This window comes from Oncorhynchus gorbuscha, linkage group LG10, assembly GCF_021184085.1.
Source record: "Oncorhynchus gorbuscha isolate QuinsamMale2020 ecotype Even-year linkage group LG10, OgorEven_v1.0, whole genome shotgun sequence".
Taxonomy (NCBI): Eukaryota; Metazoa; Chordata; class Actinopteri; order Salmoniformes; family Salmonidae; genus Oncorhynchus; species Oncorhynchus gorbuscha.
The window spans coordinates 40,106,146-40,121,716 of record NC_060182.1 but is presented as its reverse complement, the minus strand read 5'-3'; the positions used below and the strand labels follow the sequence as shown (position 1 = coordinate 40,121,716).

Here is a 15,571-nt window from a genome sequence, read left to right as displayed (position 1 = left end):
CTCTCTCTCTCTGTGTGTGTGTGCTCTACCAGTGTCTGGTCCTAACTGTGTATTATAATTCTGAACCCTCCAGATCCTTCAGTTCCAGGCCGAGCAGCAGTACCAGAACAAGGCAGTGCCGTCGGCTGCTGTGCTGTTTGTGTATGTGGAGAGAGCACACAGCCTGCCGGTGAGACCAGGGGCCCGCTGCCCTGCTGTGTGCTCTCATGCTGCTGCGGTTGTTGTTGTTGTCCTGTGACTATATGTAGTGACTATATGTAGTCCACAATACTTCCTCAGTGTTTATATACAACAAGACTTCTTTTGGTTTTGTAACAACATTATGGCCTTACATTATTGGTTTGTACATTTGTTATGTATGTACATTTGTTATGTATGTACATTTGTTATGTATGTACATTTGTTATGTATGTACATTTGTTATGTATGTACATTTGTTATGTATGTACATTTGTTATGTATGTACATTTGGCGACGTAGATTCTGCCGCAGTCCTTTCATTTCTTTTATACACAAATCTTTTTTTTTTTTCCCCTCCATGTTCGCAGTTGAAGAAGAACGGAAAAGAGCCAAAAGTGGGGGCGGAGATTCTGCTGAAGGCCATGTCATACAAGACCAAGGTAAACACTTCCTCTTTAAGTCTTTTGACTCCTGGTCTATTTGCATACTGGTAATGCTTACTAGAGAAACCAAAGTATGGACAATTTATTTGTATCTTTTTTTGGTCTCTCCATCCATCTCTTTTTCCAAGGTGTGCGAGCGCTCTACGTCTCCTCGGTGGGATGAAGCTTTCCACTTCCTGGTTCGTGACCCTAAAGAGGAACTCCTTATAGTGAAGGTGAGAAGAAAGGGTCCGCAAAGGGTTGAAAAGTACACATTTGTTTTTCTGTTTGAACGGGGCCTAAGAGGGCTGATAACGCTGTTAGCACGTTTTCATACAGAGATGATACCAAATTGAAAGCCATTTTAATGGACCCAGTCAACGCTGGGAGAATGACTGGTGACCTTGGGAGTGATGGTGGACAACGGGAGTATGGGACTTCATGTTACCTCTGATCATTGGGGGAGTGCATGTGTTCATGTTTTTGTATCCCTCTGTAATATAGTTGTCCCACAGCTGGGGCCAAGCCCTGGGCACGGTGGTACTACCACTGAGAGAGGTTCTGTCAGAGCAGGGCCTGGTGCTGGACCGATGGCTGAGTCTGGACGGGGCCCTCCCTGAGAGCCAGATACTACTGAGGGCCACACTCAAGGTAAACTCCAAGTAAACAGACACTCTGTGCACCAGACTCACCACTGTCCAGACCTGGGTTCAAATAGTATTTGTTTTTCTCTCAAATGCGTTATCTGTGCTAGATTGAGCTTGTCTGGCACAATGGAACCAATGGAACAGTCCCGAAAGTTTAAACTCTACCCATCTGGCATTTCAGACAGGCTCAATTAAACACTCAAAAGTATTTGATAGAAAACATACTATTTGAACCCATGTCTGACTCATACACCCACTCTCTATACCAAACAAACTCACCACTGTCACATGATTTTCATACTCAGAGACTCACAAACTCCCCACTTGTCCCATGACTATTCCTCCAAAACAACACGATTGCATGAATGATCCAGTTCAGACAGGGCCCCTAAGGCATAGTCTATTATTGCGTTTGCTCTGAACCCCCTCTTTCCACATTAGCATCATCATGTGAGCTCTTAATACCTTCTATCCTGATAATCATTTTACTGTCGCGCGTCTCTTACTCATAAATGTCATATTAGATCTGTTTTTCTAACGTGTGTCGAGACCGTGTGTGAAATTATTATTATTATTATTTTTTTAATGGAATAAACTGAAGCTTGAAACTTGAGAGGAATATTAAAAGGCCTTTTGTCTTGCAGATCTTGGACACCCAGCTGGCAGTGTGTCGCAGTGATGGTACTAGGGAGGGCAGTGAGGACAGAGACCATGTCATCCACAGACGGGACACTGAACCAAACCTACGACACAGATCACCGCTCTCTCAACTGTGAGTCATTCCAAAGCTCACACGGACATCAATGTCCCATTGTTTTTCCGGTCACATTACAGTATAGTACAGTGAGGACTGAGGAATCATGTCCAGCGGGCCAGCACGGCGGACATGTACTGTACTTCATAGAAAGAAATACCACTTTTCTGTAGTTTAAAAAGGATCATGTATCTGTAATCAAACATCATAATTAGGGCCAGGAGTGAGACCTGAACTCGTGACCTGGCCAGGAAAAACTCTGGGCCTAGTCGTAATGAAGGAATGAGTACATTTTATAATCCATGTAAACTGTAACCGTGGGAGATTCTCAATTGGGTAAAAGTCGGTCTTGGCCTAGACTCCTCCGGCCTCCTCTCCTCCGTGATCCGGAAACCATTAAGTGGTCACCATATGAAGGAGCTGTGTCAATTCGTTAATAGGCGAACGGAGGAGTTTGCTCCTCTCCTCAGTTGCCGCCTCCGGCATAGGATACTGAGGTGTATGCTACAGGAGTCCTACTGCAAGAGGTTGGACATTTGCCACAAACCCTTTGAAAGTCAAATTAGAAAATAATACACATTTTAGAAACTATATGCTACTCATCCTTTTATCTATAAAATGTCTTGCGCAACTACTTACATTTTGTTTTTATAATTTTACTTAGATTTTGTGATTCCTCCTCTGTAAACGTCATTTGCCAGAGTCTGATTTCATGAAAGTGCATTTGTTTCCACATTTCCTCCCCTCGCCTCCTCCCCTCGATTACCTTTGACCTTTTTCAAAAGGATGCGAGGAGAGGACGGAGGAGAGGACGCGAGGATTCGAGCAAAACCAATTGAGATTCTCCCCCCTGTCTACCTGTGTCTCCTCGCTCAGAGGTGATCAGAGCCCCGGCCAGGTGAAGCTGCAAATTGGCTACTCAATAGAGGAGAACCGGCTGTTCATCACCGTCCTTTCCTGCAGGTTTGTCCCAAACGACAATACCCATAATGCACTGTGTGTCACTGTACCTTGCCTGCAGGTCTGTCCTGAACCACACTGGCACGGACCGACTGGCTGGTGGTGTATAGTCACTAGACCTATAACCTTCATTTTCTATCTATGTTGTGTGTGTTTAAAAAAGAAAATGTATTTATGAATGAAGCCATTCTTTTATTGTATTTGAATTAATTAATGCATAAATCAACTTAAAAGAGGTGGGGAAAGCTAGCCCTAATGTATATGCTAAGGAAAATAATCCCACAGCAACAGGAAATTGTGAATTATTATGTGGATTATAATTCATGGACATTTTTGTAGGACAATGATACATTTTTTTGTAAGGGAAATTATCAACATCAGAAGCTTTTTAAAATCTCAAATATACTACAAGTTTAACATGTCCTGCATTGCAGGGAAGTTCTCCTGCAACAGGGGGATCAAATGAAGATCCTACATCTGTATGGAGCCAGTGAACATTGTGCTGTACAGTGTCAACATGCAGTTAGTCACCCGGTTTGTTCTCTGTTTGCCTTTAGGGGCCTGCCAGCTTGTGGGTCTGCTAAGGACGGATCCGACCCCTATGTCTCCTTCATCCTTCTGCCAGACAAGAACAGGATCACCAAGAGAAAGACCAACACCAAGAAGAGAGACCTCAATCCTGAGTTCAATGAGAGGTGAGACAGACGGGGACATCGGGAGACAGAGGGAATGTGTAGGGACAGGAGTTTTCCTGAACATGTTTATTTGTATTTTTAAAAATTTGACCTTTAACTAGGCAAGTCAGTTAAGAACAAATTCTTATTTTCAATGATGGCCTAGGAACTTGTTCAGGGGCAAAATGACAGATTTTTACCTTGTCAGTGTAACGGATGTGAAACGGCTGGCTTAGTTAGCGGTGCGCGCTAAATAGCGTTTCAATCGGTGACGTCACTTGCTCTGAGACCTTGAAGTAGTAGTTTCCCTTGCTCTGCAAGGGCCGCGGCTTTTGTGGAGCGATGGGTAAAGATGCTTCGTGGGTGACTGTTGTCGTTGTGTGCAGAGGGTCCCTGGTTCGCGCCCGGGTATGGGCGAGGGGACGGTCTAAAGTTATACTGTTACATCAGCTAAGGGATTCAATCTTGCAATCTTTCACTTACAAGTCCAATGCTCTAACCACTAGGCTACCAGCCGCCCCAGCGTTACCTTAACTAGGGCCCAGAGTTATTCCTGCTGTCTTTGTGTAATTGTATCTGGTACTGTTTGCATTTTTGTTTGAAGTCCTAACTCTATAAATGGATAAAGATTTTTCCTCGTCAATCTCCACACAATAACCCAAAATGACAAAGCGAATAGTTTAAACGGTTTAAATTATATACAAAAAAACAAACCTTTATTTAAATAGATATTTGCTATGAGACTCGAAATTGAGCTCAGGTGCATCCTGCTTCCATTGATCATCCTTGAGATGTTTCTACAACTTGATTGGAGTCCACCTGTGGTAAATACAATTGATTGGACATGATTTGGAAAGGCACACACCTGTCTCTATAAGGTCCTACAGTTGACAGTGTATGTCAGAGAAAAAACCAAGCCACGAGGATGAAGGAATTGTCCATAGAGCCCCGAGACAGGATTGTGAGGAGGAACAGATCTGGAGAAGGGTACCAACAGATTTCTGCAGCATTGAAGGCCCCCAAGAACACAGTTGCTTCCATTGTTCTTAAATGGAAGAAGTTCGGAAGCTTCTTCTTCGAGCTGGCTACCCGGCCAAACTGAGCAATCAACGGTAAAATGGCCTTGGTCAGGAGGGTGACCAAGAACCCGATGGTCACTCTGACAGAGCTCCAGAGTTCCTCTGTGGAGATGGGAGAACCTTCCAGAAGGACAACAATCTCTGCAGCACTCCACCAATCAGACCTGTATGGTAGAGTGGCCAGACAGAAGTAACTTCTCAGTAAAAGGCACATGACAGCCCGCTTGGAGTTTGCCAAAAGGCAAAGGCCTCAGATCATGAGAAAAAAGATTATCTGGTATGACGAAACCAAGATTGAACTCTTTGGCCTGAATGCCAAGTATCACGTCTGAATGCCAAGGACCTCAGACTTTCCGAAGGCACTGTATATCAAACTAGCAGCTCCACAGTAGGGAGTTATGTCCTATCCCTGTATCTGCCAGGGATAGGACATATTCTATGTTTTTTTTCCTTTTTCTGTGTGTGCAGGTTTGACTTCGACTTCTCTCTGGAGGAGTCCATGCAGAGAAGACTGGACCTGACTGTCAAAAACAACGTCTCCTTCATGAGCCGGGAGAGAGAGCTCATTGGAAAGGTAAGCTACTGTAGGCTATCTAATGATCTCCGTCCTGGTTTATGAGCACATTTTTTGAGATGACCTCTGACCTGTGGTTTTTTTTCGTTGTTGTGTTTAGTTGCAGTTGGATTTGGATCAGATGGACCTGAAGAGTGGCAATGCACAATGGTAGGTGCCATCCCATGTGTTACCTCTTCTATATTCATTCATGTACATTCCATATTACCTTGATTGATAAGCTACCTATCTGTTACGGTTTCAGGTACGATTTGGTAGAGGAGACCAATTAGATGAGAGGATGGCCTCGCTTTCCCACAGTGCAATGGTCCTTTTACTATCACCTCTTCAGTTTGTTTTATATTTTTATTCAGCTTATGAGCCCTGGGGCCACCACTGAAGAATTGCTTACATTGCATATCATCCCAACAATACCCCAATTCATCTGTAAATTGAATTCCTCCAATCAATGACAGATTTGGTCTGTGTTACTACTGTGCTATGAAGGCTCTGAAAAGAGAGAATTCCTCATTCCAGAGTCATGAGAACATTTTATTTGTTTGGCTGAATAGATATTTGATATGAAAGCAACTATGAAATATACACTGAGTGCACAAAACATTAAGAAATACCTTCCAACTATTGAGTTGCACCCCCCATTTTGCCCCCAGAATAGCCTAAATTTGTCAGGGGCATGGACTAGAAGGTGTTGGAAAGCGTTCCACAGGGATGCTGGCCCAGGTTAACTTTTATGCTGGATGTGTTTTGGGTGGTGGACCATTCTGTTGAGTGGGAAAACCCAGAGGCATCGCACTCCTTGACACAAACTGGTGCGCCTGGCACCTACTATCATACCCCGTTCAAAGGAAATGAAATATTTGCCTTGTCCATTCACCCTCTGAATGGCACACATAAACAATCCATGTCTCAATTGTCTTAAGGCTTAATGTCCCCTTCATGTACACTGAATGAAGTGGATTTAACAAGTGACATCAATATGGGATCATAGCTTTCAGCTGGATTCTCCTGGTCAGTCTGTGAAGGAAAGAGCGGGTGTCCTTCATGTTTTGTACATCAGTGTATGTTACCAAAGCACTTAAATTGTGTTAAGTCACAAAAGGCATTTAGCTTCAATCACATTGATGTTTTTGATGTCTCTTTTAATGTTTTATTAAGCATTTTTATCAACCCCAGAGCACCACAAAAAACAGCAGAAATCCGGAACGGTTTCAACTTTTAAGTGTTTAGAGTTGTTCTAACCGTTTAAGTTATTATCTACTCAAAAAAAGGAATTGTTCTCAAGAGTCATTTTTTATTTTTTTCATTTGTTTTTAAGTGGTTTCATTCCAAAGATCTCAACAACTTAACATGATGACTTTACGTACCATCATGGACGTTTACAATCCAAATGAAATGATTACTGATTCCTGAAATGATTCCTTTAGTGATGCTTTAAAGAAACAATGTTTTAACTCATCAATTCCTTCTATTATCCTGTTTTTATCCTGTTACATTTTTGCCTTATGTATTCCAATACTTGTGCACAATTGGTTTAACTAATGATTTATATGTTCATTCTGTCCCAAATGAAGAAGTTTTAAACGTTTTAATCATATATATTTGAGGGTTGATTTTATAATTCAGGAGAAGTATTACGAAATGACCCAGAACATCACATTTGCCAGTGAAAATGTTACACATTCTAGCTTTACAGTATTGCAATATCCGAATCACTGTGCTTTTCTTTGATCAAGAGAACGTTGTAGCTATATAATTCATGTATGTTCACATTCCAAGGCAGCATTGTGTTGTATACAGTATGTTTGTGTGTAATTGTATGTGTTTGTAGTGCCAATAGTGACCTGGGGTCTGCTATAAGTCAGTCAATCAGAGTCATGTTACAAGTTGTTTGTTATAAAACACTTAGTCTTAGATAAAAGACCCTGAAAGAACCCTGAGGGACGGTTTCCTAGACACAGTTTAATCCTATCCTATACTAAGAAGCATGTTCAATGGAGATTCCATGGAGAGTGCTGTTTTTGTCCAGGACTAAGGCTTAATTTGTGTCCAGGACACCGGCTCTGAAAGAAGCAGGCAAATTATTTGTCAAGGAAATTCCCTTCCCTCTGCTGTCATCTCACTGCTAAGGCTTGAAAATGTTATGACATGTTTGTAGGCAATATAAAGAAGTAGGGGGAGGGGGGGACGGAGAGAAAGAGGGAGACAAAGGGAGAGAGACGAAGAGAAAGGCGACGGAGAGAGACGGGGAGAAAGACTGCTGCTTTAACACATTTGCCTAATCACTGAACGTCTGTGTCGTAGTTGTTTCATTAAACGTTTGCACTTGCTGTAAAACAGTTTAACTGATCTCTACTTTAAAAAAAAAATCTATAATCAAGATGATTCCAATCTTCCCTCCACCTCGTACTCACCTCTTTTGTGAAACAATGTCTTTGTTCCAAATGACACCCTAACTCCCTATATACTGCATTGCTTTGACCAGAGCCCTTAACGCCTCGATCACACCGACAGCGGCATTACATTTTGGGACACCTGAAGTACATTCATTTCTAATGGAACCTTGTAAGCCTTGTAGCGTTTGTGTTGCAGAGACAGTTGCAGTGTGGTGCACATGGTGTATTTATCCAACGTACGCATCAAATTGTAAGCATAGACGGCCTGACAGAAATGGTAGCAGAAGGTGAATGTTGAACGTTTGTTGCACACACAGCCAGATGATGCTGCACACTATTTTGTGCAATGGCTCTGTCAATAGCTATGGGCAGTAGTTATGCAAACTGTTTCTTATTCTTACATTAGAAAGTGAGGTTCCTTGTCATTCTTTCAAAACAAACTGTCCCCAGTTCTTACGTCCCTCCAAACTACCAATTTAAGAGTCTAAACAAAGAAAAACTAATCACTTAATTCCACCATGAATCAAAACATTCTTTCTCTGCCAGTATGGCTTCCACTGACCATGTCAGTACGCCATGTTATCCAGCGACAAATGTGTTTGCTCACAAGTGTTAGTGTAGTGTTTCCCACTCATATGACTAACCTCACCACACCACATCACACACGGCCACCCGGAGTTTAGCCACTGTGTACCGACTCTACAGTAACAGTATTGCATGTCGCAGATACTCTACTCTACTCTGCTTTACTCTACCGCACTCTACCCTACCGTACTCCACTGTAATGTACTGTACTGTACTCTACTGCACTGTACTTTACCATACTCTACTGTAATGTATTCTACTGTACTTTACCCTACCGTACTCCACTGTAATGTACTCTACTGTACTCTACTGCACTGTACTTTACCATACTCTACTGTAATGTATTCTACTGTACTTTACCCTACCGTACTCCACTCTACTGTACTCTACTGTCTTTACCATACTCTACTGTAATGTACTCTACTGTACTTTACTCTACCCTACCATACACTACTGTAATGTACTCTACTGTACTTTACTCTACCCTACCATACACTACTGTAATGTATTCTACTGTACTTTACCCTACTGTACTCCACTCTACTGTACTCTACTGCTCTTTACCATACTCTACTGTAATGTACTCTACTGTACTTTACTCTACCCTACCATACACTACTGTAATGTACTCTACTGTACTTTACTCTACCCTACCATACACTACTGTAATGTACTCTACTGTACTTTACTCTACCCTACCATACACTACTGTAATGTACTCTACTGTACTTTACTCTACCCTACCATACACTACTGTAATGTACTCTACTGTACTTTACTCTACCCTACCATACACTACTGTAATGTACTCTACTGTACTTTACACCGTTATCCAACGTACGCGTCAAATTGTATGCATAGACGGCCTGACAGAAATGGTAGCAGAAGGTGAATGTTGAACTTTTGTTGCACACACAGCCAGATGATGCTGCACACTATTTTGTGCAATGGCGCTGTTGTAGTGATCTAGGCTAGGCATACGGGACTAAGGGTGCCATTTGTGATCCACCCGATATCTCATAAGATTAGAGGGTTCCACAAGGGTTCTTTGGCTGTCCCCATAGGAGAACACAAAGTGGTTATACCTGTAACCAAAAAGTGTTCTTCAAGGGGTTCTCCTATGGGGACAGCCAAAGAACCCTCAGGTTGTAGATAGCACCTTTTTTTCTAAGAATGTATAGACCTTGTAGACTAAACTGAAGACTTACTGGCTGTTGGACTGTCATGCTCAGTTCAAGTGCTGTCATAATAAAGACATTGTTATACATGGTGCATGTGATGTACTGTATGAGCATTGTTGGTGCCGTAGTCATGATTTAATGAACTTCCATTAGCTAAACACCAGGTGGCATTAAAGTGCTGACATAAACTTTCCAATCTACCGAACTGTAGCTAGGCTTTGCTCAATTTACTGCTTCGCCTCAAACACACCAACAGAAGTGCATTCATTTCCAATGGAACGTTGCGTTTGCTTCGCAGCATTGCGTTGCAGAGACAGTTGCGGTGCGTTCTGTGTGGTGCGTATTTGAGCATATGCCTCAAATTGTATGTGTAGACGGCTTGACATAAATAGTAGCAGAAGGTGAATGTTTAAGTTTTGTTGCACACATATCCAGATGATTCCGCAGACCATTTAAGCGCAATAAAACTGTCGGTGTGATCCAGGCGTATAATGTGTGCGAGTAGAGCGCGATGGGCAGTGTGATTGATAAGTCAACGCCTCAATAGGGAGAGTAAACCCCACCAAGGGCGGGACAATAGCAAAAAGCCTGCTTCTGGGTGGAAGCACATAGAAGAGTCTTCTAGACCGAATCACACAACCATCTGGATCGCACAACAATAATGAATGCAAAGGCATCGTAGCCAAGAAAGTTCAGTCTAAGCAACCAATAAGTCGCTATTTAGGTGGGTTGAAACATATATTATTGAAAGACGATTTTACAGAAATAGATGGAGATGGATTGGCCTGGTAAATCGGAAACCATTCTTTGGAACAGAAAACAATTGTTACTTTTGAGGTGAGGTTCCGTTTTAGAGTAAAATACAGATGAGAGTTCTCTACAAATGCAAAAGGATACGTTTTTATGTTATTTTAAATGAGACCGTATGGAACTGGTGTGGTGTAAACGTTTGCTTTAACCTGGAACTTTTGGAACAGAAGTGGCTGATTTTGTAATAACGCACTGGTGCTTTTTGGAGGAACGCAGGGAGTTTTCGCACTTTTGGAAAAACTCTGAAAAAACGCTCGGTAGAGGGAACTTTATTTACTCTACTATAAGGATACAGTACTACTTTTAACCATGGGGAATATTGAAAGTGTGGATGGACAGTCGGACAATATGAAGCATCATATAATGCCAATGAAAGTGCCCATGCCTGACCAGTCGGAGTTGGAGGAGAGATTTGCTTTAGTTTTGGTAAGTGAATGCAGCCTCAGAGACAGGTTTGAATTGAAATGGCTACTTGGTTTGGTTTACCTTACCAAGCTCCAGATTGTCACAGAGAGAGAGAGACATAGGAAACTTCTGAAGCGCACAATGAACATAAAAAAAACATTAGGCTACTCACAGATCTGTCATGCTGAAATGATACGCGCTACAGAACATATTACCTACCATATGATTAGGAGTAGGCCTGTGTGAATATTCTGTTTGTTTTTAATTAGTAGCCCATAGTTTTACCGTTTGATTCGGTGAAACAGCTCAACAACAGCTCATGGATTCACACAGGCAACACTTATATGTTATTTTTTTTCCTTTGTGATGTTATTCCTTTTATAATATGCATCACAGTTGGTCAATAAGCCCAAAACAGGTTTCTAACAACCGTAGAATTAACCATGATCAAACACAAATGCTTAAACAAGACAATACATATGTCTGACAGTACACTCTGATGCCGTTTACAGTAAGACAATTGGTCAGTTTATATTGTCTCGTGTGTACTTCTTGTGGAAAGCAAGATGTTATCATCATAAGAGTGAGCGAAATGAACCTATCCCACTTTTATATTCTTCTTCTCCTGTAATGCTGGAGTTGCTGGTATTCTATATCAGCCGACCCGTTCTGTCCCACCCCCACACCTATCTGTTTCTCCCACTAGTTCCTTCGATTCTTTTGTTTAAAAAAAAAAAAGTCAACTCGAGGCTTTGGGCTAATTTACCGAAGTCCAATAGCGTGTTCAAGATTTGGCTCGTTTTCAGAGTGCAATTTCACTTTCATTATCAAACGTTTAATGACACGTATAGTAAAAATTCCCAATGGACTACACATTTTTTTGTTTGTTTCAAGTTTAGCCAGAGTCGCATTTAGGTAATTCCATGACAGATTCCGACGACAACATTTTCTGAATTCCCCTAAAACTCCCACACCGGGGAGATCGTAAAAGAGGAACCACCCCCTCTCCTCTATTGCCCCCCCTTCATCATCTTTGAATGCCGTCCCGCTTCACAGGCTTGAGTTGCGCTGGGGCTTTGTGACGCTGTGCACACAGTCAACACCCACTTTATCCATTGATCAACAGCTGAAGTGTCAAGCGTGTCTGTCATCCTAAATCAAGAGGCCAAGAAGATACTTTCTTTGTGCACAATACTGATGCACAGTTATGGGCCAAAGTGATCAACAATTTAAAGTTGGTGGGCTCGGTTTTTATTATTTGAAATGCCTTTTATTCTAAAACAAGTTGGTTCTGAATGGATTGGTACAAATCGTCTCTGTATTGTAAATAATTCAATAATGGGCTTTGGGCCTTTATGGTTTATACTACATTTTATAATGGCTGTATCACAACCTGCGGTGATTGGAGACCCAAAAGGCGGTGCACAATTGGCCCAGCGTTGTCCTGGTTAGGGTTTTGGCTGGGGTAGGCCTTCATTGTAAATAAGAATTTGTTCTTAACTGACTTGCCTGGTTAAATAAAATGTGCAGTAAATATATATTTGTAAATTAACACTTTCATCATTTTAAGAAAGCTTATTGCGACAATAAACACAATTGGAAAAATGAAATATTACATTTACATAAGTATTCAGACCCTTGACTCAGTACATTGTTCAAGCACCTTTGGCAGTAATTACAGCATAGTGTCTTCTTGGTATGATGCTACAAGCTTGGCACACCTGTATTTGTGGAGTTTCTCCCATTCTTCTCTACAGATCCTCCTGAACTCTGTCAGGTTGGAAGGGGAGTGTCGCTGCACAGCTATTTTCAGGCCTCCAGAGATTTTCAATCAGGTTTAAGTCTGGGTTCTGGCTGGGTCACTCAAGGACATTCAGAGATTAGTCCCGAAGCCACTCCAGCGTTGTCTTGGCTGTGATTAGTCCCGAAGCCACTCCTGCGTTGTCGTGTGCTTAGGGTTGTTGTCCTGTTGGAAGGTGAACCTTCGCCCCAGTCTGAGGTCATGAGCACTCTGGAGCAGGTTTTCATCCAGGATCTCTCTGTACTTTGCTCTGTTTTTTATTTTAGTATTTTTTTAACCTTTTATTTAACTAGGCAAGTTAGTTAAGAACAAATTCTTATTTTCAATGACGGCCTAGGAACAGTGGGTTAACTGCCTTGTTCAGGGGCAGAACGACAGATTTCTACCTTGTCAGTTCGGGGATTCGATTTTGCAACCTTTCGGTTACTAGTCCAACGCTCTAACCACTAGGCTACCTGCTGCCCGTTCACCTTTCCCTCGATCCTGACTAGTCTCCCAGTCCTTGCCGTTGAAAACATACCCACAGCATGATGCTGCCACCACTATGTTTCACCGTAGGGATGGTGCCAGGTTTCCTCCAGACGTGACGCTTGGTATTCAGGCCAAAGAGTTCAATCTTGGTTTCATCACACCAGAGAATCTTGTTTCTCGTGGTCTGAGAGTCCTTTAGGTGCCTTTTGGCAAACTCCAAGAGGGCCGTCTTGTGCATTTTACTGAGGAGTGGCTTCCGTCTGGCCATACTCTACCTATAGACCTGATAGGTGGAGTGTTGCAGAGATGGTTGTCCTTCTGGAAGATTCTCCCATCTCCACAGAGGAACTCTGGAGCTCCTTCAGAGTGACCATTGGGTTCATGGTCACCTGCCTGTCCAAGGCCCTTCTCCACAGATTGCTCAGTTTGGCCGGAGGGCCAGCTCTAGGAAGAGTGTTGGTGGATCCAAACTTCTTCCATTTAAAAATGACAGAGGCCACTGTGTTCTTGGGGACCTTCAATGCTTCAGAATTGTTTTGGTGTCCTTCCCCAGTCTCGGAGCTCTACGGACAATTATTTCGACCTCATGGTTTGGTTTTTGCTCTGACATGCACTGTCAACTTTGGGACCTTATATAAACAGGTGTGTGCCTTTCTAAATCATGTCGAATCAATTGAATTTACAACAGGTGGACTCCAATCAAGTTGTAGAAACATCTCAAGGATGATCATTGGAAACAGGATGCACCTGAGCTCAATTTCGAGTCTATTAGCAAAGGGTCGCAATACTCATGTAAATAAGGTGTTTCTGTTTTTCTTTTTTTTAAATGTGCAAAAATTTAGAAAAACCTTTTTTCGCTTTGTCATTATGGGCTATTGTGTGTAAATTGAGCAGGAAAAATATTTATTTAATCCGTTTTAGAATAAGGCTGTAATGTAACAAAATGTGGAGAAAGTCAAAGGGTATGAATACTTCCTGAACGCACTGTAGCTGTGTCAATAGCTATGGGCAGTAGTTATGCAAACTGTTTCTTATTCTTACATTAGAAAGTGAGGTTCCTTGTCATTCTTTCAAAACAAACTGTCCCCAGTTCTCACGTCCCTCCAAACTACCAATTTAAGAGTCTAAACAAAGAAAGACTAATCACTTAATTCCACCATGAATCAAAACATTCTTTCTCTGCCAGTATGGCTTCCACTGACCATGTCAGTACGCCATGTTATCCAGCGACAAATGTGTTTGCTCACAAGTGTTAGTGTAGTGTTTCCCACTCATATGACTAACCTCACCACACCACATCACACACGGCCACCCGGAGTTTAGCCACTGTGTAACCGAATCTACAGTAACAGTATTGCATGTCGCAGATACTCTACTCTACTTTACTGTACTCTGCTTTACTCTACCGCACTCTACCCTACCGTACTCCACTGTAATGTACTCTACTGTACTCTACTGCACTGTACTTTACCATACTCTACTCCTGTAATGTACTCTACTGTACTTTACTCTACCCTACAGTACTCCACTGTAATGTACTCTACTGTACTCTACTGCACTTTATCATACTCTACTGTAATGTACTCTACTGTACTCTACTGCACTGTACTTTACCATACTCTACTGTAATGTACTCTACTGTACTTTACTCTACCCTACCGTACTCTACTGTAATGTACTCTACTGTACTCCACTGCACGGTACTTCACCATACTCTACTGTACTCATGATACTCTACAGCTTAATTAAACCAATCAACATCTCTCCTGAGAATACCTGCCTCTTGTATACTGTCCTCTGTGACTTTACATTAGTCCACCTAGGGACATTCATGTCTGTCCAAGTCTCTCTGTTACTCTGGCACAGAGCCACCTGAACAATGGCCTGCCAGACTGCAGTGTACCGTAGCCACTATGCCAAGAGGATACAGATCAAACTAGAACACATTATGTGGGCCTAACTGTCTGTGTCTGTGGTCAAGAGGCTCAAGGCAGCAGCTCAGGTGGGAAACCCACTAGGCCCCACGTGTGTTAAGTATCTGATAGTATGACAACTATCTGTAACCAAGGACATTTTCTCTGATTACTATGTGAAGAGACACGCCTGCACAGTGAGAAACTGCTCAAGGACTCAAGGAATCAGGAATTCTTGCTTTTCTATCTTTATCCTCTATTTATATGCCATTGAAACTAACTCCCCCCCCCCCATACAAATATCCTACTTTTAGTCACTTTCCCATGATTTACTATGTTGTCCCGATCAAATCCCTGCCCTTGTTGACTGCTGTGCTAAAGTCTCAGTTTTGCGCGTTCATGACAAACTATTATAAGAAATAGCCACGTATTTCACATCATCTCTCCCGCACGGAGGACTGCCTGCAGGAGCCAGGGGGTTAGTAATCAAAGACTATGCTCAGCGAGAAACTGCTCTCACTTAGTTAGGACTTTTGGGGGTCTTTTGGGGCTCTCTCTCATGCAGAAACAGTTGTTTGTAGACATCGTATTTTCCAGACGCACCGCGTCAAGGGGTGTGTTATGTATCAACAGGACTGTGTCCTCTCATGGCCATTAGTGCCTTTGTTCGAAACGATCGTTCTTAAATCACGACGATGACAGAAGGGTCGGCTAATCACTTC

General features: G+C 42.3%; 2 protein-coding genes across 7 annotated transcripts in view; both read left to right on the top strand.

Moving 5' to 3' along the window:
* LOC124046088 (extended synaptotagmin-1-like) overlaps positions 1–7,626 on the top strand; it is a 29,525-nt gene extending 21,899 nt beyond the window's left edge. Inside the window, exons 22-31 of one of the 2 annotated variants that reach the window (XM_046366080.1) lie at positions 74–169; positions 549–620; positions 752–838; positions 1,107–1,253; positions 1,894–2,021; positions 2,880–2,966; positions 3,521–3,658; positions 5,185–5,290; positions 5,391–5,440; positions 5,535–7,626. In XM_046366080.1, coding sequence (XP_046222036.1) covers positions 74–169; positions 549–620; positions 752–838; positions 1,107–1,253; positions 1,894–2,021; positions 2,880–2,966; positions 3,521–3,658; positions 5,185–5,290; positions 5,391–5,440; positions 5,535–5,562 — 939 coding nt within the window. In that variant the 3' untranslated portion in view covers positions 5,563–7,626. Of the gene's footprint in view, positions 1–73; positions 170–548; positions 621–751; positions 839–1,106; positions 1,254–1,893; positions 2,022–2,788; positions 2,967–3,520; positions 3,659–5,184; positions 5,291–5,390; positions 5,441–5,534 lie in introns of those variants that run through there. The other variant, XR_006840946.1, reaches the window with a different exon arrangement.
* A 2,431-nt stretch (positions 7,627–10,057) lies between these two features.
* Positions 10,058–15,571, top strand: part of LOC124046084 (formin-like protein 3) — a 59,226-nt gene continuing 53,712 nt past the window's right edge. For all 5 annotated transcript variants that reach the window (XM_046366078.1, XM_046366075.1, XM_046366077.1 and 2 more), the window contains exon 1: positions 10,058–10,685. In XM_046366078.1, coding sequence (XP_046222034.1) covers positions 10,569–10,685 — 117 coding nt within the window. In that variant the 5' untranslated portion in view covers positions 10,058–10,568. The remainder of the gene's footprint in view (positions 10,686–15,571) is intronic.